Below are 26,336 nucleotides of genomic sequence, written 5' to 3'. Positions count from 1 at the left end.
AAGACGCGAGGTGTGGCTTTGCCGGCCCCCGGCGCAATGAGGCAGCGGCCCGCTGGGTGGCGCCGATTTCCCGGGGAGGTCCTCTCTGGGCCCCCGGCGGAGGTGGGGTAGAGGCGGACAAGAGCCGAGGCCAGGGAGCCCTCTGCGTCAGCGGCTGTTTACTGCGCCGCTCCAATACCAGCCGGGACTCATCCGTAGCTCCATGCTTGTGCCCGGCTCGACTCATCCATCCTCGGAGAATAGGCAGGTACGTGCCACCTGTCGGAGACTGGGGAAGGGGGGATACGGAGGGCAGTGCCGTTTGAGGCTCTGAAAGTGAGGTGTCAACGACCGCCTGGGCAAAATGGGTACTAGGAATGTAGGGCAAGTGCCAGCTGCGCTGAGGATCTCCAGCTGTGGGTGCCAGTTGTGTGTGTGAGCCGACAGCTCAGGGTGCCAGGGAGAGCCATCTGTGTGCTGATCAGCGTGTTCTAAGGAAACGCTGCTTGGGCAGGACCGTATCTCCGAGCCCTGTGTGGGATGTGGCGGAGAGTGATGCCTGGACCCTGACAAACCCCTCCCCACGTGTGCGTGGCAGCTCTTACTCCCTCCTCTCAAAGCTCCTGGGGGCTTGTCTCTGGTCAGTTTGCCAAAGGGGGTAGGGGTGGGGGTGGGGGGGTAGTAGTTAAGTGGAAGAGGGGTAGATTTTCCACCAATCCCAAACCAGAAAGAGGCATCTTTGAAATTCTCACCAATCCCAAACCAGAATTAGGCACGCGATGCTTCAAGGCAAGTAACTTATACTCAACAGCCTAAGGAAGTCCTGGCCAACCCATTCTGGCTGTCCTCTAAGGAGGAGCATCTACCTCCTGACCTGGCCGCTCTTAGAATGGGACTGAGCTGGAGATCCTGCCCATGCTCATCTCCCCAGGCACAGGCAGGAAAAGGTCCCCAGAGTCCGACATGTACAGTGGAGGAAAGGAGAGCTGGTTGGGCTGGGGTTGGAGCAGCCACCATTCCTTTGATGCTGTAGATGATGCCAGACTGGAGTCGGAATGAGGACTGGAATGAGGGCTGGGGACGAGGGCGTCCTCTCAAGTGCATCGTCAGGACCTGAGTTGAGTCAGTAGTCTCCGCTGAGACAGGGTGGAGGCACCATCCCGGGTACTCCCAGTCCCCAGGGAGAGCCATCGAGAAACAGGAGAAACAGCCTGGGAGCTGACAAGAGCACCAAGGTCCGAGAGGTTAAGAATCCTGCACCTTCCTCCTGTGACCCTGCCCAGCCAGCCTGGCTCTGTAGGTTCGGGATCCTGAACACTCCTCCAGGTAGAGTGGAACCACTCCAGAGCAGCCAGGCTTGCTCCTGGTAGCCTGGGGGAAGCTACACTTGCTATACTTTTCTAGGTAGAGAAGGAAAGAGCCCAAGTGAGCCTGGCCCCCCTCTGACGGGTGGACTGCACATCTGGGAATTGGGCAAGCCTCATTTGCCTTGCCAGCTATGGGACACAGATCAGCTCGGAAAACCATGGCAGTTTTCTGACATGAGAACAGAGCACTCCCACGGGCTGGCCTGGAGGAATCTTTTCTCCCTAGCAAGGTTCACCTGACAAATGCTACCACTAATTATAAGTGGAAGTATTCGATATAGTAGTAGTGATCATTTATTGAACTCTTACTGTGTGCCAGGAAATTAACAAGCATTATTTAATCCTTACTTCCATGAGGTATATCATTATTATTACTCCTGTTTTAAGACTAAATAAGGTTTGGACCACTTAAATGACTGCTTAAATGTCTCCGAGGCAATAAAAAGGAAAGACTTGGAATACAAGCCCAAGCCTAGAAGTCCATTGTAAAAGAGTTTGAACTGGAAACCTGAGAGAGGTCCCTTCTGCCTCTCCCTGCCTCTGTGTCCTTGAGCGAGCTGCTGTCTGCCTCCGGGTCTCTTCCATCTCAAAGCTAAAGGAGGTGGACTGGGGCTTCTTCTTCTTCTCTAGTTCTGTGACTGACACCTCCTTCTCCGTATTTTTGCCTAATTCCACCCCCATCCCTCTACCCTCTTTCCAGTTCTGCTTCCCCTTGAATCCCCCTTCTGTTCCATTTCAAAATGCTCCCTGCAAACAGTCTCCTAGGATCTCCTTGCCTGGCACCCACCTCGAAAGGGAGGGCCTGCCACTGCCCCTTTAATTCTCCCTGGGCTCAGAATGCCAGCGAGTGGAGCTAGCCATCTCCATGAGGTCAGATAAGATACTATATATATCGAGTCAGTAACCTGAGCCCCGGATTACCCAGCCCAAGTCAGACTCCTGCTTCTGGCCTTGCCACTGCACTCCCTGCCCTGCCGGGGAAGGAGAAGCCCCCAGATCCTGCCCAGTGTCCCCGGACACAGGTCAGTAACTGTCCCTTTGGTATCCGAACTTCACAGGGCCGTTGTCCAGAGGGCCCTGGACTGTCTGTTTGAGGGATCCCTGTCTGTTTGGGGGAGCATGTGAGAGGCCACCCCACCAGGCCTGGGAGGTGCTATGGGCAAGACCCAGGGGCAGGACCAAGGGCTGGGAGGCCAGGAGGAGGAAACTGAAGCCCTGGAGGAGAGGGAAGGAGCCTGGGGTTCTCCCCTGGGGTGGGGTTCCAGGAGAGTGCCTGGGACAGTCGTGGTTAGAAAATAGAATTTAAGAATTCCAATATTGCCTGGGGGCCCCATATCTTTGCCTTTTCTTGGAGGTATAGAGATGCCCACCCCCTCCCAACCCAAATGAAGAACCCTGAAGAGACACTGCCTTAAGCCCACCCACCTCTTCTCCTCCAGGTGGAATTCTGGTTTTAATCTCCAATCTCTTATCTTACCTCTTTTGCCCTGTCCCAGTCCCCTTGAGTAACTGAGAGGGACCCAATCCCCTTGATGACCCCTGGCCAAGGCATATCAGGCACTAAACTGGTGGGTCAGAGGGTGCCAGCCCGAGAGGTAGAGCCGCTAGCGGCAGGCAGAGGCTCCTAAGCATCTGAGAGCAGTAAACAGAACTCCTGAACTGTAAGAGCACAAATATCCCCCACCCCAACCTCCCCCTCCGCCTACATCTTCCACTCCTGCCAGGACATCCCTCGACGTAGGGGATGACGCTTGTGTCTAGGCAATGTCGCAGCAGCTGGGCTTGTGGTGGGAAAGTGTAGATGGAGACAGGGCCCCTCTGTCAGCCCACTTTACCCTTCAAGGTCAGCCGTCTCAGTGCCTCATTCCGATGTTGTTAGCAAGCAGCTTTGGGAAGCTCTGAGGTCACCCCTGTGACGGTTCCCAAGCACCTGTGGGACTGGCTGGGATTCCCTACTCACCTGCCTCGGACACAGATAGGAGGAAAGGAACTAAACCCCGCTGAGGTATATGTCTGAAGCCCAGCTAGGGGCTTTCTATCCAGGCAGTGGCAAGGCCACAGAAGCTGGCGTGCCTTCACCCCAGACAGGAGAGCGGATCTGGGCAGAGGGGGGCCGTGAAGGCTACTGGGATGTTGGGCATCACCCATCCCATACCCTGGGGGCCAAGAGTGCCTGGCATTCCTGGGGAGCAAGTCCCTCCCCTGGCTGGGCAGGTTAGGGAGCCCTTCACGTGAGCAACAGGAAATGACAGTGGCTGACATAATGGGCTGGTGGCCCCAGGAAGATAGGCTTCATTTTAAGCCCTGACTCACCTAGTCTGGGTACCCTGGGGAGTGGGCCAAGCTGCCGCAAGAGTAGGAGGCGGGGGACATGCAGGAGCTTGGCATCACGGGTGAAATGGAGGCCTCCTGGACCATCTCTCGGCAGATCAGCATTGTTCCGGGGCTCAGGTTGCGCCTGGCTTCGCTTTCGTTTGCCTGCAGTGGAAACTCGAAGGGCAGCTCCTTGGGAGTCTGTACCCGCCATGCTGTTTTGCCTAGACGGTGGACACCTGGACCCCCTCACCCCATGTTGCAGGACCCCCACCCTGTGCCAGCTCAGGGAAAGGCCAGGGAAGAGAGACAGGGGCGATGGGTTGGCTTCAAGGTAGGCGTTAGCAGACAGAGCCCAGGTAGGTCCCAGTCCCAGTGTGACCCCGGGGGATCCACACCACCTCTCCAAACCCTAGTGTCCTCATCTGCACACGGGCATAATAATAGCACCTGTTGCTTAGGGCAGTCATGAGGATTAAGTGAGTGATTAATATGCGGTGTCCCAGAAGTCTTAGTGCTGATTTAAGCTTTAATAACTTCAGGAATATGAATGCTAAATGCTTCACTTGACTGTTTCACTATTTAAATATCTTGTCTATTTGAATGAAAGTATTTTGAATTTCAATTTAATGTTTAAAAAAATTAAACCTTCAAATGACGTTTGTAAGCCCGGGGCATTGGGAAGGCTGTCTCAGTGTTGGACTTTGGGCTGCTGAAAAATGACAAGCTGCCTAAGAAGTACCCAGTGGGATGCCTGGTCCAGGGGTGCTCTGTACCTGCTGGCGGGGCGATGGCCAACTGGTTACCTCGTCCTTTCAGGAGGAGAAGTGCCTCCACACCTCCCAAGAAGGAAAACTGAGTAAAGCGAGAGGGAAGCAAGGGAAGCCTGGCAGAACAGGGAAGAGCCAAGGGCCCTGGTGAGCCTGCACGGACAAGGAGGCTGGCAGGAAGGCTGCCCCACTGTCCGAGGTGGCGGGCACCTGGGGAGGTGCTGCCTGGAACCGCATGCCTGTACTTGCCAGCTCTGGGTAAACAGTGAAAGGAGTCGGGCAGCAGGGGCCCCACGCTGGGCAGGGAGGGGCACGGGGGATCACAGCCAATCGGCTGGCCTCCCACTGCCCCATGAAAGGGCCATTCAGTTCAGGCCGTTCCTTTGGCAACGAGGAGACTCGCGGCCATGTGAGTGCCCATCCTGTCCCTGTCTTGTGCAGCAGAGCTATAGCCAGGGCCCCAGCCTGCTCTCCCGGCCAGGGTGCCTCCTACAGCCTCCAGAGACAGCCACGCCAGGTAACTCAAGGGGCACCAACCCAAGCCATCTGCTCACCTGCAAGGTGCTGGCACTGTCCTCAAGAGCGAAACTAGGGGTTGGGGGAGGAGACAGGCATGCTCCAGGCCTCAGCCGCAGCGGGGACCCTCTCCCCAGACAGAGGAACTCTGTGCCAGATGCCAGCACTGACAAGACAGCTTCCAGGGGGCTGTTAGTGGTAGGGAGGCCTGTCAGCTGTCTGGCAGATTGAAGCAGACAGGAGAGCAGTGTTTAGGAGCCCTCCCATGAGTGGTGCGGCTCCACTCCCGACCCCGATCCTGCCCAGGGCGACCTGTGGGCCATCCCAGGGCTGTCTGTCCCTGTCTGCTGTACCTGTCTGGCCCCAGCACTTCTGTGTCAGCAGGGCCAGGAGAGGTCGCAAGCTTAGGGTGCTGCCTGCAGAATACCAATTCCCCCGAGCTGCAGTGTTGGGGGAGGGGTAGAGAGACCCATGGGGAGGAGGCAGGAGTTCAGGCCCTTGTGGGGGTAGGGGGCATATCTGATTGGCTGCTCAGTGTCCCAGAGCCCAGCTCCTGGGACCTGGAGTCTCTGTGACTTTGAATTATTGATGGAGCTCTCCAAAGTGAAATAGAGCAGGACTGGTCCCACGCCCCCACCCCAAGCCTCTGCCCGTCTCCGCCCCTGGCCTCCTCAGCCTTCATCCTCTTCCTCCCTTGGACCCCAGGATGCTAAGCAGATGGGAGGGAAGCTTGTGGTTCCCCCAGCCCTGCACCAGGCCCTCCTCCTGTTATCTTTTCCTAGAAAGGGGTAAAAGTTGTGCTGGCTGTGGGAACACGGCTGGTTGAGGGAGCCCCCAGCCAGGCCAGGCGGGAATAAGGATGGATGGTCATTTATAGGCCAGGCCTCTCTGACATTGCCCTGGACTGAAAATGGCTGGAGGTCTCTGGCAGAGTCTGGAAGTTCTGGCCTGGGGCCTATATGAAAAGTGCCACCTGCTCACCTCCCACCTCTGCAACCTATCCCATACCTTACATGAACTGAGTATCTAGAGCTCTCTGCCTGGCACTCAGCACTTGGGGCTTGGCACCAGGTCCCCTCTGCCCTAATGAGCTGGGCTACGGCCTAGGGCAGGCTGTAGGCTGCCTGAGCCACTGACTGCCAAACAGCTAGATTCTGCCCACGACCCACTCATCTCACTAGGAGCTGCAGGGAGAACCCCGATGCCCAGGGCTGCGGTCAGAGCCTGGCCCGGCCAGGAGACAGTCAGCCCCGACATCATTATAGGCCTACAAAGGGAGGAGCCGGGCTGCCTGGCAGGGCTGGGAGAGGAGATAATAACCACTGTCTTTGTTGAGAGCTTTCACATGTTATTATCTCATTTATTCCTCGCAACAACCCTGTGAGGTAGGAATCATAATGATGATTACTGTACTGATTTTGCAGCTGAGGAAATTGGGGCTCAGAGAGATTCAATGACTAGGGCAGAAACACCCAGCTAGTCAGCCACAGGGCAAGACTCCTCTGAGAGTCCTGGATGGCTCTGCACCCCCACCACCCCAGGAGCCCCCAAGAGCCCCTATTGACCCTCAAGGAAAATGAGAGATCTTACCTACTCCTCCTTTGCCCTCCGGCTCCATTAGAGATAAAGCCTGCAGGTTTACGTGATGGAGGGACTCTGGCTCGCCACGTGAGCCTAAATTTGATGGGGGTGGTGAGTTGAGGTAAAGTGGGAAGGGCACTGGGCTGGAAATCTGAGAGACATGGACACGAGTCCTCGCTCTGCTAGCATGTGGCCCTGGGCGAGTCAGTGGCACTTTCCACTTGTACAACGGAGAACATAAGATGGATGACCCTTCATCAAGTGGACACTCTCATATGCCCCCGGGGGGTGGGGGTGGTGGATGTCCTAACCAGTCTTAATTGTCTACGGCATGCACTTGGACACAGCTGACTCCAAGTTCCTGAAAAACAGCTTGGGCAAACCTCTTACTGTTTAGTCTGAGTAACAGTTGGAGGATGTTGCTACAAGTCCTTTGTAGCAACAATTAAAGCGAGCTTGACAGTGCCCGCCGGTGACAGGTGCAGTGCATCTAACTGATGATCACCCTTTTTTCAGCAGAGGGGAAATCTGGGCTAGATTCCCAAATCTGATGTCCCCATGGTGAGACCTGGCTCTAGCTGTTTCACATCGGTCACTTTGGTGTCCTCTATGTAAAGCGTGGTCGTGGCTGTCCACTCCCTAGGCCCGCGGGAGGGTTCAATTGGATGATGTATGTGGAAATGTCCCCTTTCACTTGTGGTAAAATATATATGATGTGAAACTTAAAATAAAAAAAAAAAAGGTCGACCCATTTGGGCTTTGAAAACTCAATTCAGAGGTTCTGTGTTCCTTCAGCAGATCCACCCCAGCTGCAAGGACTGCGGGTGGAGATAAGAGCGCTGCCTGCAGTGCAGGATCTTAGCCTCTAGGGGGCCCCCTTTGCACAAGTCATTATCACTATCGGTTTGCTGTGGGTACTAATAGGGGAAGCCCTGGGAGGCCACAGGGCTGTAACTCCACTTAGAACTGAAGGCTTAGGTCAATGCAGAGGGTGGACTCTACCACACGAGGATCCCCCACCGCAGCAGGTGGACATGTCCAGGGAAGCACTCTGGGATTGGGTCTGGAGACTGAGATAAAGCGTTCCTCTCAGCCACTCATCACCACCACCACCTACACCTAAGCCCCTTTCCTCCTCTCATGGGCCTCTTGTTCCTCATCAGGTATCTGGCTAAATGATCCTCAGGTCATGCTGTCTAAACAGTGTAAGATTCCCAAAAGATTGCTCCCAAAGAGGGGAGCAGTCTGAACTCTTGGAATGTCCAGCAGTTTTTAATCCAGGAGGTGAGGGCGGTAGCATCCCTCATGTCGGGGGTGCCTGCAGAAAGAAGCCAAGGAGAGGAAGCACATGGGATTTGGGTTGGAATACTATTGGGGGCTTTTTTGTTTTTGTTTATTCAGCTGCACCGGCTGTTAGTTGGGGCACATGAGATCCCAGACCAGAGATGGAACCCAGGGCCCTTGCATTGGGAGTGCGGAGTCCTAGCCACTGCACCACCAGGGAAGTCCCTGGAGTACTGTTTGTTGCTTGAAGGGCTGCAGAAGTGGAGCAGTCCCTGCTCTCAGGCTGGGGGCCTTGAGGGGAGCGTCCAGTCCAAGTAGTGCTGAGACTGATCACCCGTGTGGTTTATGAAAGCCTGCTCAGCTCTGGGGCTCTCCCTGAGGTGTGAATGCCTGGGTGCGTGGAGACCTGCGTGCCGGTGCGCACGCACATGCAGAGGTGTGTCCCAGTGGTGGGCCAGTGGCTTTCCTGGAAACAGACAAGTGTGGCCCCTGGTTGAGATCAAGCCACTGGGGGATGGAGAGCAGGCACAGTGGGAGCAGCCTGACCCCCTGCAGGGCCTTCTGACAACTGCTTTCCTTGTCTTTCAGCCCATGAGGCTCCCAGTCCCCACCGAGTGCCGCCCTGAAGGATGTCCCAGCTCTCCTCCACTCTGAAGCGCTACACAGAATCAGCCCGTTTTACAGATGCGCCTTTCACCAAATCAAGCTATGGCACCTACACTCCCTCCTCCTACGGAACCAACCTGGCTGCCTCCTTCCTGGAGAAGGAGAAGTTTGGTTTCAAGCCCAGCCCCCCCACCAGCTATCTCACCCGTCCCCGCACCTATGGCCCCCCCTCCATCCTGGACTATGACCGAGGCCGCCCCCTGCTGAGACCTGACGTCATCGGGGGTGGTAAGCGGGCTGAGAGCCAGACTCGGGGCACCGAGCGGCCTTCAGGGAGTGGACTCAGCGGGGGCAGTGGATTCTCTTATGGAGTGACCACCAGCTCCGTCAGCTACCTGCCTGTCAGTGCCCGCGACCAGGGGGTGACCCTGACCCAGAAGAAGTCGAACAGTCAATCAGACCTGGCCCGGGATTTCTCCAGCCTCCAGACCTCGGATAGCTACCGGCTGGACTCTGGGAACCTGGGCCGCAGCCCCATGCTGGCCCGCACGCGCAAGGAGCTGTGCGCCCTGCAGGGCCTGTACCAGGCGGCCAGCCGCTCCGAGTACCTGGCCGACTACCTGGAGAACTATGGGCGCAAGGCCAGCGCACCTCAGGTGCCCACCCCGACCCCTCCCTCACGAGCCCCCGAAGTCCTCAGCCCCACCTACCGACCCAGTGGCCGTTACAGTCTGTGGGAGAAGGGCAAGGGCCAGGCCCTTGTGTCCAGCCGCTCCAGCTCCCCAGGGCGAGACACCATGGTGAGTTTGCCCCGGGGGGACCTGGTGATGGGCTGGGGAGGAAGCCACTGATGAGGAAAAGGGCTTCCACCTTGACCGACGATCGCAGGCAGAGGTTTTCCTTCCCAGGCCTCACAGTGGCTGTTCCTATAGCCCAGGTGGGGACGAACCAGGGAAGTCATCTCAGCACACCTGGCGCCCTCGTGGCTTGATGTCTTTGCTCAGAGGCTCTCCCACTCTCCCCAGGAAATGCACTTCACGACCTGTGCACTCGACAATGGCCCTGTACTGCTCTTGGAAATGCCCAGCTACCCTCACATACACTGCGACTCTTATCCTGGGCTTTCCCACCCAACATGCCTGGGGCCCCTGCAAGCCCTGCCCCATCCTGGACTGCATGCTGAGACCCCCAGACCACCAGTGTGCCCTCTGGTAAGAGAGGCCCCCCGGCCCTGACTGCATCTCTTCTCCTGCTCAGGCTTTTACCTCTCAGTCCAGAGATATGGCTTAACGTTGGGACATAAGACATCAGAAAAGGATCTTTCCTCTGATGGATGCTGCCTGGCTCCGGACCAGGGGTCTAGACAGGAGTAGTTCTCGTGTGTCTTTGGAGAAAATGGTGCAGAACTTCTTGTCTAGGGCTTTAGATGATCCAGTCTCTTTCTACTCCAATGTGCCTGGGTTAAAATAAGGGAAAGAGGCTCTGCTGGAGACTTGAGTGAGGGCTGGCATGACCCACCCACATCTGATCCCTGACACACCTCTCCTGGGGCACTGACTACAATTCTGCCTTTTGTGTAGTCATCAGTTTACCCATTAGGGGGTGAGCTTTCAGAGGATGAGAAAGAAATCAAATCTCCAGATCCCTCAGTATGTACCTAGCTCAGTGTAGAATTCAGCTGGCCTGCGTATCACATGGATGGTTGAATGGATGGATGGATGGAGGAGTGAAGAGATGTATGGGGGAATGAGTGGGTAGATGGGGGAGTGAGCAGGTAGATGGATGGATGGATATGAGTGGGTCTTCAGAAGGACAGGCAAGCAGATGGGCAGGAGAACTGGGTGTTGTGTCCTCTTCATTACTTTATGTACCCTTCTACTCTTAGGACACGTGGCTTTTAGAAACAATAGCTGTGCCATAGCAAGAAACGCTGTTTAGGGGACTTGTCCAGAAAAACGGAACAGGGGTACAGGATAGGGGCGGCGCTTTGGGACACAGACCTTGAAGCTTGTCAAAACTAAAGGTCCTGAGAGGACAACTTGATAGCATTGTTTAGAGAGTCTCAGCCTTGCTGTGAAGTGCCATGGGAGATGCAAAGGCTGGTGCCTCCCAGAACATTCGGACCCTGAGAAGGCAGGGCTGACTGCGTTGGAGGGCTAGAGTGGACAAGAATGGCAAACAACAGAGCTGGCCTCAGAGACACGCTCTCGGGGGACACATACTTGGGTTGATGCGTGATTGGCTGGAACAGGTCTGGTGTTGCTCATCTCAGGGGCCATCAATCAGAAAGCGGCTCTCAATGGAGGGGCCTGGGTGTTAGAGGCCTCTGAGGGGCTCCCTCCCTTTGTTCAGAAGGACTCTTTATGGGGCTTAATCCCTTTGTTTATGGAGCTCAATGTTCCTAAAAAGTGGGGTCTGCAGACTGACTACTTCAGAATCATCTGTGCGCTGAATTGTCTGGGGGCCCCATCCAGAACCCCTGGAGGCAAACTCTCTAGGGATATAGGGCCTGAGACTCCTGCCCTTTTTCACAAGCTTTTCAGGTAATCTTCAAGCACACTGAGGTGTGAAAACCTCCCCTCCACAGACTAAACTACAGAGCAGGTCTCAGCCCCAATCCCCTGAGAGCAGGGCCGCCTCCTTCCCACACAGGCAGATCCCAAACCTCCCTGGAGTCTCCACAGCAGACACCCTGGCCCCAGCCTCCTCCCCCAGGGCCAGCCTGAGGGGAGTTTTGCAAGAGGACCTCAGAGGAGTGGGCAGGTTGACCCAGGGCAAACTCAGCCACTGTAACATCCCTTTTTCCCTGTCCAGAAACAACCCACAACACACAGGAGTAACCAGCAGCCCTACAACTGAGCTAGTGTTTCACTCTGAGCTCTTCCTCAAGGAAAAGGTCGTCTGAGTTTTTCTGTAACAGAAAAACCCACACGAATTTCCTGGTCAGCTCAATACTGCCAACTGGGAAAGACCTCTCTTGGGTTCAGTGGGGTAAGACCTTGATTTAATCTCACTCCTCTCCCCTCACCACCCTCACCCTCGCTTCTGGTGCTGATCACATCTTGCTGGGGTGAGAACCACGCTGTTCGTGGGGCCTGGACCACTTCTTTCTAGAACCAGGTCCAGTTTCTTTTCTGACCTCCCTCTTCCCATCTCATTCATTCATTTTATGGTGTTCAGCTTACTAGCAGCGTAACCTTAGAGAAATGCGTGAACTTCTGAACCTGTTTGCTCTGTAAAACGAGAGCAATCATAGTTCCCACTTCAGAGATTGTGGTGTGGAATCAGAGGTTGTGGTGTGAAAGGGCTTGGCACTTAGTAGGTGCTTGATCAACATCAGTCCTCCTTTCTGCCTTCCAGGTGCTTGGGGTTTGAGGGGGGAGGGGAGCAGGAGAGAGGTGAGCTGTGGTCCCTGCCCTCAGGGAAGCTTGGGGAAGTAAGTTCTAAAAATAGTTGCACCGGAGGCCGCCCTAGGTGTTTTTTTAGTGTCATAGGTGATGGGAAAGGGAGAAGGTCATCCGAGGCTGGATGAACAGTTTGGCGGCTGGAAGAACACTTTGCCTCTTTAACCTTGGATACCTCTCATCTGAACTGTTGCCTCACCCATAAAAGGGAGTGGTCATGCCTGCCCTGCCCACCTCCCAGGGATGTCATGAGGTTCAAAGCAAATCATGGATGCAGGGGAATCTGTAACCAGTAAAATGCAATGGGAGAGCTTCCTTAAACTCAAGGGGGAAAAGGTGCTGCTGGAAAAGAAGGGGCCTTGGCAGCTGACTGGAGTGGGGGCGGGGACCACCGCCGGGAGGAACAAAGCTGAGAGTGCATCCTAGGGCAGGGCCCTGGGTGAGATCTGACTCCTCTGAGGCAGCCCTGGCCCTGGGCTCTCTGGGCAGCTGACCTGAACTACAGGTCAAAAGAAGCAGGACCAACGGGGGAATAGAACAGATCTAACCAGACTCAATCCTCCTGTTAATAGTAACAGCCCACATGAACTTGGAATATCACAGACTCAGCTGAGCTGAGTGAAGAACTGGTGGAGGGGGACAAGAATTCTGAACACCTCCCGTCCATGGCTGGCTTGCTTAAGCACCAACAAGATGCCAGTCCACGGAGTGCGCACTGTCAGCCTAGGGCAGTGAGGGTGCCCTAGACCCCCCTTCAGACAGATTGCAGGGGAGTTGTATGTTGGTTCAGAACTGGTTTTAAAAAATAAAAATAAAAATAAAAAACCCTTCACTACCCACAGTGGGGGCTTCAAGCCAGACCAGGTGGGTTGGCCCTGCAGAGAGCCAGGGGTCCAAGCCCCCAACTTGGTCACATCCCCCCTCCACTCCACTTCTCTTGTTCCCCTGGGCCTATGGAAGGACAAGCTGTTCCCACTGAGCCCTGCCAGGGCTGCGCTTTAACCCCTACAATCCATGCTAATCCTCAGCTCCACCCACTCCAGCTGCTCTCTCCCCTGAGCCCTGGCAGTGCTGCCTGCCAGCTTCAGCCCTGCGCTCACCCTTCCCAGGGCACCCTCTCCTCTCCCTGAGAAGAGCTGGGAGCTGGCCCAGGGCCCTCCAGAGCACAAGTCACGGGCTGGGCACCTGCTACTCAGATGCGGAGCCCGGCCCAGCCTCTTGCCCTCACACGGCCCCCACACCCTTGCCCTCTGCCCTGGGACCTGTTGCTAGGAGCAGTCGGCCTGGGCACCTGGACTACCTAGATCCTATTTGCCCCTGGGGGGGCTGCTGACTCATCTCACAAAGCCTTGGGTTCCAGCTGTTCAGTGACAGGGAGATTATATAAGATGAGGTCATGTGATTTTCCTCTTGGGTGGGACTTTGGACTTGACTGCTGTCAAGCGGTGGGGGGAAGGGAGGAGTTTTAGTCTGAAGTGGAGGACAGCGGCGGCTGTCCTAGGACTCCTGGGTGAGAAGTGTGACCTTTCCCTCTGTCCCCGGCCTTCTCACTGTTTACTCGGCCACAGTGAACTGCATCCCTGCTGTCCTGTTTGTCCAGCTTGGCAGCCTGAGACCCTGGGGCTTGTCCTCACCCACACGGCCACCTGGAGGAGGGCAAACTTCCTGAGGGCCTGAAGCTGTGCTCACGGCCTAGGAAGGTCACACAGAGGGGTCCCATGGCAGGACTGATCCTAGCTGCTGAGAAAGAAAGGGCAGTCGTTTTGTAGTTTGTGGTCAGAATCAGCAAGACGCTAATGTCTCCAGGCCTCGAAGACCGGCTATGGGCTGCGACCTGGCTGGTGGCCTTGGAGCCGCCTTATCCAGGCTCATTTTCTCAATCAGTGCCCAGCACCATGCTCCCTGCTTCCTCCTCCACCCCCACTCTGGGATGGATGTCTCTGTGAGTGAGTTCAAGTGGCATGGGGGTGGGCTCAGCAAGGCAGGAGTTAATCCAAGCCTAGCAAAATGTTCCCTGCCTGTGGGAGAGCCGCTCCACTGACCATCCTGCTGCAGAAATGAACATCATGTTCAGGGCCCAGAGCTGCACACGTGGTTCCCTGCACCCTCTCACCTCAATGGAGACGTAAAACTGGCACCCCACACAGAGACATAAACGAGAGAGGGAAGTGTGTGGGCCTCTGGAATCCAGCTGGTCCAGACCAGACTGCCCAGGGGCTCCAAGCAGCACAGAGCTTTAGGCCTCCTGGGGTCTGAGTGATGCAGGAAGGAGGAGCTTCCCAGGGACCTCGGTCCAGCTGGCTGGCCCTCCCTCCCCAAGGGCACTGGAGGGCTGAGAGCCGAACCCCTAACGAGGACCCTGAGCCCCCACCAGTTCAATCAGGCCGCCAGTCTGTCCCGTCTTGCGTGGGTAATTGCAGGTGCGTGCAGGAGCAGGGTTTAAGCCGTGTTTCTAAACCTGGGACTGGGCTGCCCACTAACAGCTGAGAAAGCAAGATATTTGCAGTCTTGTCTTCACACAACTAAACCTGACTTTATTTAAATACTCCATCCGTGCCAGGGGGGATTTGAGGGAAGAAAATACCGCCAGGGGAGGCAGGCCAAGCACAGGGTCTGAGAAATGGCAGTCTTGGGCTCCAGCAAGGAGTTCTGCTCAGATTAGCTCAGTGTGTTTGAGGCAAAAAGTCACAGAGCCAGAGCCAGATTAAGATCCCCGAAGACTGTCTGCTTTGCTCATGCCACTTCAGGAAACGGCACTGAGGAGAAAGGGTCTCTCGGGGTCTCGGTTAGTTGAGAAATGACCACAGTTCTTCATGGCCGTGTCCAGCAGCCATCACACCTGCCTGATGAGACTGGACCCCATTTGAATTCTCTCCAACCAGACTTCTCAAAGGGCACCCATGAAAAGCCTTCCCCAGCTGGGCCTCCCTGCTCCCAGCAATGCCCCTGACCTCCTACATCCCAGGAAAGAGGGAGAGAGCAGGCTGGCAGAATGCCATGATGTCCCCAGGGTAGCTGGCCTACGTCATGGGGAAACAAGCCAAACAGTCCAGTGGGTGGCCGCCTGACAGCACTTCCTGCAAATCACTTACTCAACATGCAAACCCAGACTGACCCCACCCTCTGAGGCTCAATGGGACTTCCAGCACTGCCTGGTCTGGCCCCCTTTTGTGATGAGCTCAACACCTCTATTAAGCACCCACTAAGAGAACTCACAGTCCTGCCCTTGAGGTATCAGTGTGATGGTACAATCAACACACAAGCTCAGACCATTTACAGAAGTCTTAGAAACATGTATTGAGAAGGCAATGGCACCCCACTCCAGTACTCTTGCCTGGAAAATCCCATGGATGGAGGAGCCTGGAAGGCTGCAGTCCATGGGGTTGCTGAGGGTCGGACACGACTGAGCGACTTCCCTTTCACTTTTCACTTTCACGCATTGGAGAAGGAAATGGCAACCCACTCCAGTGTTCTTGCCTGGAGAATCCCAGGGACGGGGGAGCCTGGTGGGCTGCCGTCTATGGGGTCGCACAGAGTCGGACACGACTGAAGTGACTTAGTAGTAGCAGTAGAAACATGTATAAGACAAAGATAAACATACTAAGACAAGTTGGTAAGGTGGAAACAATGCTAGAAAACTGAGAGTAGGCAGTAATGGACTGTTTAGAACTTGGAGTTCATTAGAAAAGGCTTTGTGGAAAACATGAGTTTTGAGCAGAATTTACAAGGAGATAATTGACAGAGAACAGGAAGGGCATTCCAGAATCTCCTGGTAGTTATTACTAGCATGGGTTTTGCTGTAGGATCCATCTGGGTTCAAAGCCCTACACTGCCATGTACCAGCTTTGCAGTCCTGGCAAGTTGTTTGACCTCTCAGGGCTTAAGATCCTTCATTTAGAAAACAGAGGTAATAGTTACTGCGTCACTGTCACTGAGTTGTTATGCAAGTTAAGTGGCATAATGTATATAAAGCGCTCAGCAGTGCCTGGCATTTAGTAAGTACTTCACTGGTGACAGTTTTGTTAAAGGAGAGAAGGCATGTGCTAAAGCAGGTTGATTGGCAGCAGGGATTAGAGAAGAGTGAGGGTGGTGACCATGGTGCTATCCAGCCTATGGACCACGGCCTCACAGACAAGTCTACCTAAGGCTTCCGGACTGGCTGGAAGAGTCAGGTATGTCAGGGCAGGGGAGTGATGTGATGAAATGCAAGCCTTGCTGCAGACAGTGTGGGACTGGCTCAGAGGAGTGTGGTTAGGAAGAAGGAGGCATGGAGGGAAAGGTTGTTGCATCTTGTCCAGGGCCCAGCTTTGATCCCAGCAAGGACAGTGACTGGAGATCTGCTCTTCTAATGTCACTTACCATCTAGGAAGATGCCCTGAAGCCCCTGCCTCCTGCCCACTCCTCCCACCACCGAGGTGGGAACACGGGGACAACCGTCTGTGCTCCTCTCTCAACAGCACAAAAGTGCTGTTCTGTGGGAGGCCTGGGGTACAGCCATACATGTGTCCTGGACACATGCCCCATGTGGCTGTGGTTGTGTGTGCAGTGCGCGTGTACATGTGGGGATGAGCAGGCCAAGAGGAACAGAAGGAGGCCACAGATGAGTAACAGCACACACTGCTGCCTCTCAGAGTATTTTTAAATGCTAAAAATACTGGCTAAAAATAGCCGTCAAGCTCCAAACAAGATACTTTCTCCAGGCAGATTCTGTGTGGGTCCCTGATAGGTGAGACGGGTGGAGCAGCAGGAATAAAACCCAGAGACCTCTGATCTCCGACCACTGCTGCCCTTAGGGTCAGAGAAGGACACTCCCCCCAACACACCAACTGAGGACCAGTTTCCCCACCTGCTGTGACTTTCTTCCTACCTCCCAAAAACAAATCAAACTCTGAGATTCTCAGAGAGATGGAATTGGGTAATTGGGTAGATGAGGACAGAAAAAGGTTTCTTCCTGGGGCCAAAAGGGACAGTGACCTGTTGTCATCATGTAAAAAATCTAGGCATTGCCTTTCTTGATAGTGAGCCAAACTAGGACTGGAGGGAGGAGGGGAGCTCGTCCGGAAGCCGTGGAAATCTACCTTTGGGTCCTCTTACCCTCACGGACAGGGAGGGTGGATATTGGGCTCCAAGAAGGCCTGAGTCGTCCCCTCCCACCCACACGCCCAGAATGTTGTGCAAAAGTTTGCGCGTGGGTGCATTTTTTCCTGAAAAAAATGAGTACAGGGCTTTCATCGGGTTATCAAAATGATCTGCAGCCCTCCAAAAGTCAGGAATCTTTCGCTGCCTTCGGGGAAGCTCACCCGCTGACACTCGGCCTTGGAGACGTGTCCTCTTTGGGCCTCAAAGGCAGTTTTTCCCGAGTCCCAACCCCGAGGTGGTTCCCGGGCTCCGCGCTCCGGTCCTGCCCGCCCGGGTCCGCCTGCCCCCGGGTCTGCAGGTCTCGGTCGCGGGCAGGCCCGCCTGGTCCCGGGGGTGCTGGGGGCAGCCGGGCCGGGGGTGGAACCGCGGGAGGCGCGGAGGCGCGGCCTCACTCCGGTCCGCGTGCCGGGGGCCGGGGGCGGGGCCGAGTGGGGGCGTGGCCGGGCCCTGGCCCCGCCCCGGCGATGACGTCGCGCGGCCCGAGGCGACGGCGGGGCCCCCAGTCGGCCGGAGAGCGAGAGCCGGCGCCGGGTCGGTTGGCGGCTCGTGCCAGGGAGGTTGAGGTGCGGGAGCGCGCGGTCGGCCCGCCGGAGCGGTTACCGCCGGGCGCCGCGGACGGCGTGCTGTGGCGGCCTCGCTGGCCTGGGCGTCCAGGCCGTGGGACCTCGCGGTACTCCCCCGCGCCCTATTGGCCAACGTTAGGCTAGGGGCCGAGCCCGCCGCCCGCCCCCCAGCATGCGCACCTCGTACACCGTGACCCTGCCCGAGGAGCCCCCCGCCGCCCCATTTCCCGCCCTCGCCAAGGAGCTGCGGCCGCGCTCCCCTCTCTCCCCTTCCCTGCTGCTCTCCACCTTCGTGGGGCTCCTGCTCAACAAAGCCAAGGTACGCGGGGCCCTTTTCCGGGACCCTCACGCCGAGGGCTGGGGTTCTGCCTCCTTACCGGGGTGCCCCACTCCCGCCCCCTTCCACCGCGCGCCCGCCCGGCCGGGGCACAGATTCTTCCCAGCCCCCTCCCCTCCTTTCCCAGGGTCTCCCGACAAGGAATGCCCCCTCCCCAGGTGATCTCACGCTTACTCGCGGCCCCATCCCCCTTGCTGAGGCCCCATCCCCCTTGCTGAGGTCCCTGCCCCTCCACCCCGAGTCCCCCTGCCACCTCCCTCTCCTCGACCCCAGCACCAGGTGGCTCTTGGGCTCGTAATTCCTGGCACCTATCAGGACAGGTGCAGAAAAGCGTAACCTTGACTAGATCTCAGGGTGTGAGGGAACGGGCAGCTCGCTGGACTCCGCGGGTGTGACTCCTTCAAGGCCAAAAGCCAGCAAGAAAGGCTGGTGCGAAAGGGACCGCCTCCCCGTCACTCATCGCAAAACGCCCTCTCCCAGAGGGTGGGCAGCAGGGGTCCTTTGACCCTGCGAAGGGCAAAGGAGTTGCAGACAGGGAAAGAGGTCAACGTCCCTTCCCTCCCCTCCCCTCCCCTCCCCAGTTCAGCTCAGTGGGCACTGGATCCCTTCAATGATGTAGCCGCCCCAGAGTGATGCTGGGGCTAAAAGCTGGGCATTGCCCCCTCGGGGAAGGGAGAAGGGGCCAGAGCTTGACAGATCTTACGTAACAGCACAAGCTCCCGTGTTGGCAGTGCGTGCACTGCCCCGTGCCAGGGCCACACCAGGCTCCTTGGCTGCAGCCAGGACTCATGGCTGACCCTCAAGGCACAGGTGAAGTAAGCCGGAAAAGCCCTTTCCTGGGGTCTCAAGTGTGAAGACACAAACCTCCATCAGCCTTTCTTCTGTGGCCCGTGTTCCCAGATGTTTCCTCCATGTTCACATAGCAGCTGGGCTCTTGCTCCTTCAGTGGGCGGTGAATGCTGTCTGTTTACTAGCCATGGAGGTGGCACCTGCCTTCTAGAACAATGGCTGCTCCTGAGTCGAATTAGGTCTTCTGATGGCTAATTTTAAGGAAGTTTTTGCCCCGAACTTTTCTCAGCTCTTTGCACTTGAGCTCCAGCAGCCCAGCTGGAGTCATTTCCTTCTCCTGCTGAGAGGCTGGTGTGCAGGGTCTCTCCCAGCTTCTCCAGTTTGGGCCTCTCCCTGTCAGCCCTGAGGTAGGATTGTTTTCCCCGTAAGAAAGGTCACTCCTGGGACATTTTGTTCCCCTCTGGAATGGAAACTGCTGACTTTCCCTGGAGCTCCTGATTTCCTATTCATGGCAGAAGAATATCTGGCTGGGCAGAGAACAGCTCTGCTCTCCCCTCCACTCCCACCCCCTGACTCCTGATACCCATCCGCCTTCTACACAGAGTGCTTGGAAATTGGCAGGCACTTTCAAGCTCAGGAAATTTTAGACAAAGGCACAACCCCCACCCCCAGAATTAAGAGGGTCCTGGCGAAGAAGCCTTAAAGGAGCCTCCCGCATCTCTCCACTAGCCAGGCCAGACATAGGGTTAGATTCTTAAGGATAGTAACCTCCATCATGACCTGTTCTTCCTGACCTGCCCTCCGCTGGTTCAGAGAGAGAAGCGTCAACACCACAGGAATGCTTCACTAGAAAGATGCCTCCAGCCTCCCATTGCCGCACCCCCATTGGTGCTGCGTGACTGCTATCTCAGTCGAGGGCCCACTTTGGTGGACAGTTACAGTCACCAGCGGTAGAATGCTTTGCTTCTGTGGTCTATTTAGACAGATGTTGTCTGAGGCATGAGGGGCAGGTGGGGGAGGGGCGCGGGGTAGAACTGATAAAGCACTGCTGGAAAGAGGTGTTCGAGTGAGTATTCTAGGGGAGGAAGAGCAGGTATGCAGGTGTGGGCAGGCTTTAATATTTAGTTCCAAATGAGCAACACAGACTCAGTGTTTCTGTTGAGCCCCAGGTCTACTTCAAAACGCTGATAAGGTCTTTGTCCAGGGAATTATCTCTATTGTGGCCCACTGACTGGAACATCAGGGTTTAGATTGTCATACAGGTAAGATTTAAATGTCATGTTTGGGACCACACACCGCTGATCTTCAGTGATGCTTGTACCCCACCTGCTGCCAATAGGCTTTTCTTTCTAGCTGCAGGTGGACAGCAGGTCCGCCTGCTGGGTTTAGGTATTTCCCTCCCTTCCTGTGAGTGTTAGACCTGATAACTGGCAAGGAGGGATCGTCTTTCTTGTGGGGGATCAGCAGGGCAATTCCTGAGAAAAGCCCTCCCTCAGCCTGCCTCTCCCCACCCCACCCCCTTATGCTGACAACCTCATGGGCTTTGAGCTGCTGACAGCACACGGCATGAGTAATTTTAGCTGAGTTATTTCAGGCTCCTGTTCTGATCAGGGTTGAGCTGGCCCCACGCATGCCCCAGCCAGTGTTGCTCCAGAGTTGCCTGCTCCCAGGTCCCCTCCCCAAGAAAGAGGGTAGCAGGCGCATCTGTATGCTGATGCTTTAACCCTTTGAGCCGAAAGGCTATCTGACTTCTTGGAGGTTGGACCAGGATTAGCCAAGGGACCTGGACAAACAATGCTCAGAGTCCTGTTCACTCTCCCACCCCCTCACCAGCCTCCACAAGAGGTACAGGAGCAAGAGCAGCACCTTCAGCCAGGTGCTGACCTCTGCTTGGCCGCAGGCTGCCATCAGAAGGATTCCCAGCCAGTGGCCGATCAGGATGTTGAAACCTGAACCAGGCAGGGAGGATTCTCCCAGGCTCTATACAGCCCTCAGGAGCTGAGCTCAGCTGGAAGGAATTCCACCTGTCTCTGGCAGTTCAGAATGGCAAGCCGACTGGAGTTTTTCCCCAGCTGAAGATCTAAACTCAGTTTAGATGTTTTGTCATTGAACTTTTCAAGACCTCCATGAAGCGCTCATTATGACAGCTGCTTTAGTTATCAGACATCTCAGAGTACAAATGTAGGTCATTTGAGAGAGAGCCTGGATTTGGGACCTGAAATTTGTCAGAATCAGGTATATGAATTCCTAGTCTCTGGCTTCTAATCTCCAGTCTCCAATATGGCAGAGAATGAAAAGTATTAACATAAAAGATGGGGGGTAATTACATGTTAATTAAAGAAAGCAAAACCACATAAGTCAAGAAAAAAAAAGCAAAATCTTGAAGAATGTTTTTGTCCTGTGTTGAAAATGACAGGCATTCCATACCCGCTTTCCTACAATGTAAGTAGATTAAAGTTAAAGAGAGGATCATGTGTACGGCCTAAGGCTAGTGGCTACAACTGGCAGAACGTTGCAGAGAGAACCTAACGTAGGCCAGGCCTCTTCCTTCAGCCTGAATATGCCTCATGTTCTTTGCTTACAGAATTCTAAGAGCGCCCAGGGTCTGGCTGGTCTTCGAAACCTTGGGAACACGGTGAGTTCTCCCCAGCCCACTTCTTTCCTGAGGTGGGACTCAGTCCCATCTCAACTGGGACTATCTAACCAGATGATCCTGGCTGCAGCTAACTCCCTACCCCCTAGGCCAGTTGGTACCTGCCCTTCCTGGCTGATGTTTTACAGAGTTGCTGGGCTCTGCCTCACCCCCACCCCAGCAGGAAGCCCTGCTAAATGGGAGTTGCCCTTTTAACTGATACCTTAGTCACTTTCCTGGATCCTTCTCCCCCAGGACATCCATCACTTCCCACCCACTCTGTCCAGCTGCCCTACACTCTTTTGTACACCTCTAGTAAATAACCAGTTACTTCACCCGTGCCAGCAGTGGGGATTTGCCTCACTTCAACACTGTGACTTACAGAAAGAGGAACTTGAGGCTACGGGAGGCTTGAGGCTCACTTGTAGGCCAGGTGTACCAGAGGGCTCTGAGTGTTAGGTAAGTAGACATGCCAGCCAGGGGTCTTTGTTCCGCTGCTGACGTCCAGTGGTCTCCCACAGTGCTTCATGAACTCCATCCTACAGTGCCTGAGTAACACGCGGGAGCTGAGAGACTACTGCCTGCAGCGGCTCTACCTGCGGGACCTCAGCCACAGCAGCCGTGCTCACACGGCCCTCATGGAAGGTGAGGGCCCGGCCCTGCACGCTTTTCCACTTTTTTACATGCTTCTCTCCCATTTCTCTTCCTCTGGCTTCTTTTTGTTGGGACTCTGTAGAATACAGAAAATGGCTCAGCTATCCTCCACGCCCCCCTCTACCCTTTTCTTCTTCCTATAGAGTTTGCAAAACTAATCCAGACCATATGGACCTCATCCCCCAATGACGTGGTGAGCCCCTCTGAGTTCAAAACCCAGATCCAGAGATACGCACCACGCTTCGTCGGCTATAAGTAAGGGCCTTGGGGACGTGTCCCTCCCCAGAGTGGGTGGCAGCAGTAGCAGATTCGAGGGACCAGAGGTGTCGCTTAACTCCCTTTTCTTCACGTTCAGTCAGCAGGATGCTCAGGAGTTTCTTCGCTTCCTTCTGGATGGGCTGCATAATGAGGTGAACCGGGTCATAGCGAGGCCCAAGTCCAACACTGAAAACCTCGACCATCTGCCGTAAGTAGGAGGAGAGGGCTGGGGCCCGAACTATGGGAACTTCTTTGGGGATAATGATTTCAGAAGAATTTTGGATATTAAGGATTTAGATGGCTAGGCCTTTACACTTATCATGGTTTGAGCTCTGACCCAATTGCCTTCCTCTCTCTGGGTCCTAGTGATGATGAGAAAGGGCGCCAGATGTGGAGAAAGTATCTAGAACGGGAAGACAGTCGGATCGGGGGTAAGTGCAGGCAAGGGGAGCGGGCATGGGTTGCCTGCCTTCCCTGTTAACTGCTTGGCCTGATCAGAGCATGAGAAGCCCATCCTCTCAGGACCCCTCCAGCTTCCCAGTGCCCAGCCCCCAGGGGACTGAGGTGGGAGCAGTGAGAAAGGACCCGTGGCCTTTAGGCGTTGTGTGTCCGTCTCTTCCCAGATCTCTTTGTTGGGCAGCTGAAGAGCTCCCTGACATGCACTGATTGTGGCTACTGTTCTACGGTCTTTGATCCCTTCTGGGACCTCTCTCTGCCCATTACTAAGGTAGGCACCCCTCTTGCCCCAGTTTTGAAACTCTTGCTCTTACCCTTTCACTTCGTTGACCTCTGACCCCTCCCTTCTCTCTCACAGCGAGGTTATCCTGAGGTGACGTTAATGGACTGCATGAGGCTCTTCACCAAAGAGGACGTGCTTGATGGCGATGAAAAGCCGGTATGTCACCCTCTGTGGCAGTGAGGGTGCGTCTCCCGGAGTCCTCTTGGGAGCGGAGCAGCCTCGGAATTGCCGCACTCGGCCTTGGCCTCACCCATGAGTCCTTCCCAGCTCTGTCCTGTTATGTCTTTCAGACGTGCTGTCGCTGCCGAGCCAGAAAACGGTGTATAAAGAAGTTCTCCATCCAGAGGTTCCCAAAGATCTTGGTGCTCCGTATCCTTCAGATGGTCAGGGCAGGGGCTGACATTAGAGAGTGACTGGGGGCCGGGTGAGGGCCAGCAGGGTAGGACAAGAAAACTCGCTGGGCTGTCCCCTTTTGTGCTTCCTGAGACTGTAGTCGCCCTCAGGGGCTGTCTCCTGTTCTGACTCTGTCCTTGACTCACACCAACACCAGATCTGAAGCGGTTCTCAGAATCCAGGATACGAACCAGCAAGCTCACAGCATTTGTGAATTTCCCACTACGAGACCTGGACTTGAGGGAATTTGCCTCAGAAAACACCAGTAAGCGTTTCTGAGCTGGAGTCTGAGCTGCAGATGGGAGGCCCCGAGGTGGTGGGAAGCAGCTGAGGAGAGAGAGGTGGAAGCTGGGAGGAGACGCAGGACGGGGAGGGCAGAAGGGGAGGGCGCAAGGGACACCTTGGGGCTTGACACCTCAGGCTTCCTCTTCAGACCACGCTGTTTACAACCTGTACGCCGTGTCCAATCACTCCGGAACCACCATGGGCGGCCATTACACAGCCTACTGCCGGAGCCCGGTGACAGGCGAGTGGCACACGTTCAACGACTCCAGGTGAGCCGGGCCTCGGGCGGGGCTCCCAGCCGTCAGACACCCTTCCCTCACCCAGGAGCCGTCAGAGACGGGCCCTCATGCTGCCCTGGCTGCGCGTCCCGGGCTCCCCAGGCCACCAGGCTGACTTGTCCTGCTCTCTCCGCAGCGTCTCCCCCATGTCCTCCAGCCAAGTGCGTACCAGCGACGCCTACCTGCTCTTCTACGAGTTGGCCAGTCCGCCCTCCCGCATGTAGCAACGAGGAGCTACATCCCATCCTCCCTTCCCCGTGGTGGCCCCACAACCTAAGTTTTTTTAAAAAGACCAAAAAAAGGCAAAAAAAAGTCCTGACAAATAAGAGGAAAATAAAGGAAAGTGAAGCTGCAGAGCAGGAGTTGCCGCAGCCTGGCCGGAGCCGGGAGTGGGGAGCCCGGTGCCCCAGAGCCCCGCCTGGTAGGGAAGATTGGCAGGACGCAGACCGAGCCAGCACGGTGCCCTCGGCTTCTCATGTCTGCATTTGTAAGCGCGTGGTTCTTTTCCCGTGTGTGATAAACCGCAGCCATCGGTGGGGAGAAGATCCTTGTCCACGGGCCCACTGGCCTCGGCCCAGCCCCGGCCTCCCAAGAACACAGCGCCCTCTGGAGCCTGCTGGGAGGATCGCCGCCTGGAACGCCGCCCGTCTTTACCTGGACCCCGCTTCACCATTCCAGGAGCAAGAAAAACACCCATGAGCCAAGAGCCCTCTTAAGGCTGCTAACTCCAGGGGGACAGATGAGGGGACGTCTTTGAAAAAAGCTGTTTTTGATTTTTAAAAGCCCAACTTTTTTTTTTTTAATTATCGTAACTAAAGTTTTCAGACTGGAGATGCTCTCTTTCACACCTCGTCACAGCTGGGATGTTGTGCTGGTCTTTTTTTTTTTTTAATTCTACAAGTACAACTTTTCTAGTGCTAGCCCCCAGTGGTGCTAGGTGGGAGTTGGCCAGGCCCAAGCACAGCCACAGTAGACCTGGGATCTGACAGGTTTGGTGTTTTTTTTTTTTAATGTTTTGGATGGAATCTAGTTGCCTCCAAGAATTGTGCCTTATAGTGTTTGGGGACCAGGGGGTAACTGCCCCTCCCTGAAATATCCCTCAGCCTCTTCCCTTTTCCCCAGTGCCATGTCCAGAGCTGCCAGGGAGCTCGGGGTCACACCCACAGCCCCTGGCTCGTTTCGCACTGCAGTGAGGTGAAGAGAGTAGGTAAAAGGAAATTCTTCTGATAGTGTATCAAGTTCTTCCCGCCAGCTTCCTCTAACCCAGCCCTGGTCTACTCCCCAGCTGTTGGAAGGATAGCACGAGCCCCTGACCCTTGAGCTTCTTTCACCTTTAATTTATTCCCCCTTAACTTGCTCCTTCTCCCCAGCCTCCCTGCCCCACCCCCCTTCTCAGAGCCTCCTGACATAGGCCCTTTGGACCGAGTTTCTCAGGGATGCCCATGCCACCCCCAGCTCCCCTTGGCATCAGTCTGCAGTTCAGCCTGGGAGCTGGAGCCTGGGTGTCTGGGGACATCTTGCCTCAGTTGTATGGTTCTTCCCCATGGGCTTGATTTTGCTCTTAAGTTGTCGGGCAAAACTCTTGTGTTGTCCCAGAGAGAAAAGCTGTTCAGCACCAAGGCCCAGAGCTCTGTGCATGGTGCACTCTGCACACCCACACAGCTGGGCCCTGCCTGTGCCCCTCGAGGGCAGAACTCTCCAGTGCTTCCAGGAGGCAGCAGAATAAGACACCCTGAGTCTAACTGGCCTGACACCCTTCTCCAGGGAAGAGCTGTGAACCTGAGCCAAAGGGCTGGTGTATACACTTGTTTACCGTGTAAGCAAGAGTAGATGAATGTGTGATGTACAGTGGAACCTTGTACAGAATAAATCATAGCTTTGAGAAATAAGCTGATAAGTGATGGACTCTTGATTTGGGAGAGGTCCGAACCCAGGAAGCGCTCCTAGCCTATCAGTGGCCAGATATTTTACTGCTTCAACCAGGCTGTAAATTCCAAGTTCTAGAAAAAGTAAACTACCTACTTTTTACTCAATTCTGTTTTTAAAAAAGGCCAGAATAGTACTTACTTTGAACACGATATTCCTCATCTGGATTCACTGACATTTTAACTTTTTGCCACATTTGTTTATGTATACACTTTATTCTTTGGGGTGAAACATTTAGGGGGTGAGGCGTCCTATTACCACTTCTGAACACCTCAGCGTGTTTCTCCCATGTAACCACAACCCTGGCTTCACACGGAGGAAATCACCTCTAACAGACGTCTCTCTAAATGGTCTGTTTTTTAACTGCTGGTATGGGCACCCTGGTGGTTCTCTATTGACAACTCAGGTCCCTCTACACACCCATGACGAGCCAAGACAGGTCTCCAGCAGAGGCTGAATACAGACAGCACGGTTTGCTCTTAGAGCAGAGTGGCCTATGCTTGGGTAGGGAGTGATCAAGGCC

The 26,336-nt window shown here is 55.3% G+C and overlaps 1 protein-coding gene and 2 long non-coding RNA genes across 14 annotated transcripts; 1 reads left to right on the top strand and 2 right to left on the bottom strand.

Moving 5' to 3' along the window:
- USP2 (ubiquitin specific peptidase 2) lies at positions 1-25,776 on the top strand. 9 transcript variants are annotated; one of them, XM_086339646.1, is made up of 14 exons: positions 1-247; positions 8,399-9,216; positions 9,442-9,627; positions 21,233-21,283; positions 21,802-21,925; positions 22,078-22,189; positions 22,290-22,400; positions 22,559-22,623; positions 22,816-22,919; positions 23,007-23,087; positions 23,222-23,300; positions 23,482-23,589; positions 23,758-23,878; positions 24,024-25,776. In XM_086339646.1, exons 2-14 carry the CDS (start codon positions 8,440-8,442, stop codon positions 24,109-24,111), a joined length of 2,007 nt encoding a protein of 668 aa, XP_086195772.1. In that variant the 5' UTR covers positions 1-247; positions 8,399-8,439; the 3' UTR covers positions 24,112-25,776. The 9 variants fall into 9 exon arrangements, with proteins under 9 accessions (XP_086195772.1, XP_086195776.1, XP_086195775.1 ...); XM_086339649.1 differs by lacking the exon at positions 1-247 and adding an exon at positions 1,013-1,305; XM_086339647.1 differs by lacking the exon at positions 1-247 and adding an exon at positions 2,246-2,368.
- LOC147357586 (uncharacterized) lies at positions 133-5,164 on the bottom strand. The gene is made up of 3 exons (XR_015141978.1): positions 4,984-5,164; positions 3,660-3,824; positions 133-268 (listed from the first exon to the last, which is right to left on the bottom strand). It is a non-coding gene; the product is annotated as an uncharacterized LOC147357586 (long non-coding RNA).
- LOC147357585 (uncharacterized) lies at positions 7,881-19,026 on the bottom strand. 4 transcript variants are annotated; one of them, XR_015141981.1, is made up of 3 exons: positions 18,724-19,026; positions 9,682-9,872; positions 7,881-8,276 (listed from the first exon to the last, which is right to left on the bottom strand). It is a non-coding gene; the product is annotated as an uncharacterized LOC147357585 (long non-coding RNA). The 4 variants fall into 4 exon arrangements; XR_015141983.1 differs by lacking the exon at positions 18,724-19,026 and adding an exon at positions 9,127-9,248 and having other exon boundaries at positions 9,682-9,948; XR_015141982.1 differs by lacking the exon at positions 18,724-19,026 and adding an exon at positions 9,127-9,342 and having other exon boundaries at positions 9,682-9,942.
- Positions 25,777-26,336: the final 560 nt, after the last annotated feature.

The sequence above is a fragment of the Bos grunniens genome, chromosome 15 (assembly GCF_055505025.1).
Source record: "Bos grunniens cultivar Pamir isolate PY7600 chromosome 15, Bosgru_T2T1.0, whole genome shotgun sequence".
Taxonomy (NCBI): domain Eukaryota; kingdom Metazoa; phylum Chordata; class Mammalia; order Artiodactyla; family Bovidae; genus Bos; species Bos grunniens.
This window is presented reverse-complemented; position numbering and strand designations above follow the sequence as displayed.

What these genes read in the sequence shown, in the direction of transcription:
- USP2 (XM_086339646.1), top strand. Translation starts at nt 8,440, where the DNA reads ATGTCCCAGCTCTCCTCCACTCTGAAGCGCTACACAGAATCAGCCCGT. An exon ending in TCACACGGCCCTCATGGAAG is followed by an intron (nt 21,926 to 22,077) that starts GTGAGGGCCCGG and finishes TTCTTCCTATAG; the next exon opens with AGTTTGCAAAACTAATCCAG. An exon ending in GGAAGACAGTCGGATCGGGG is followed by an intron (nt 22,624 to 22,815) that starts GTAAGTGCAGGC and finishes GTCTCTTCCCAG; the next exon opens with ATCTCTTTGTTGGGCAGCTG.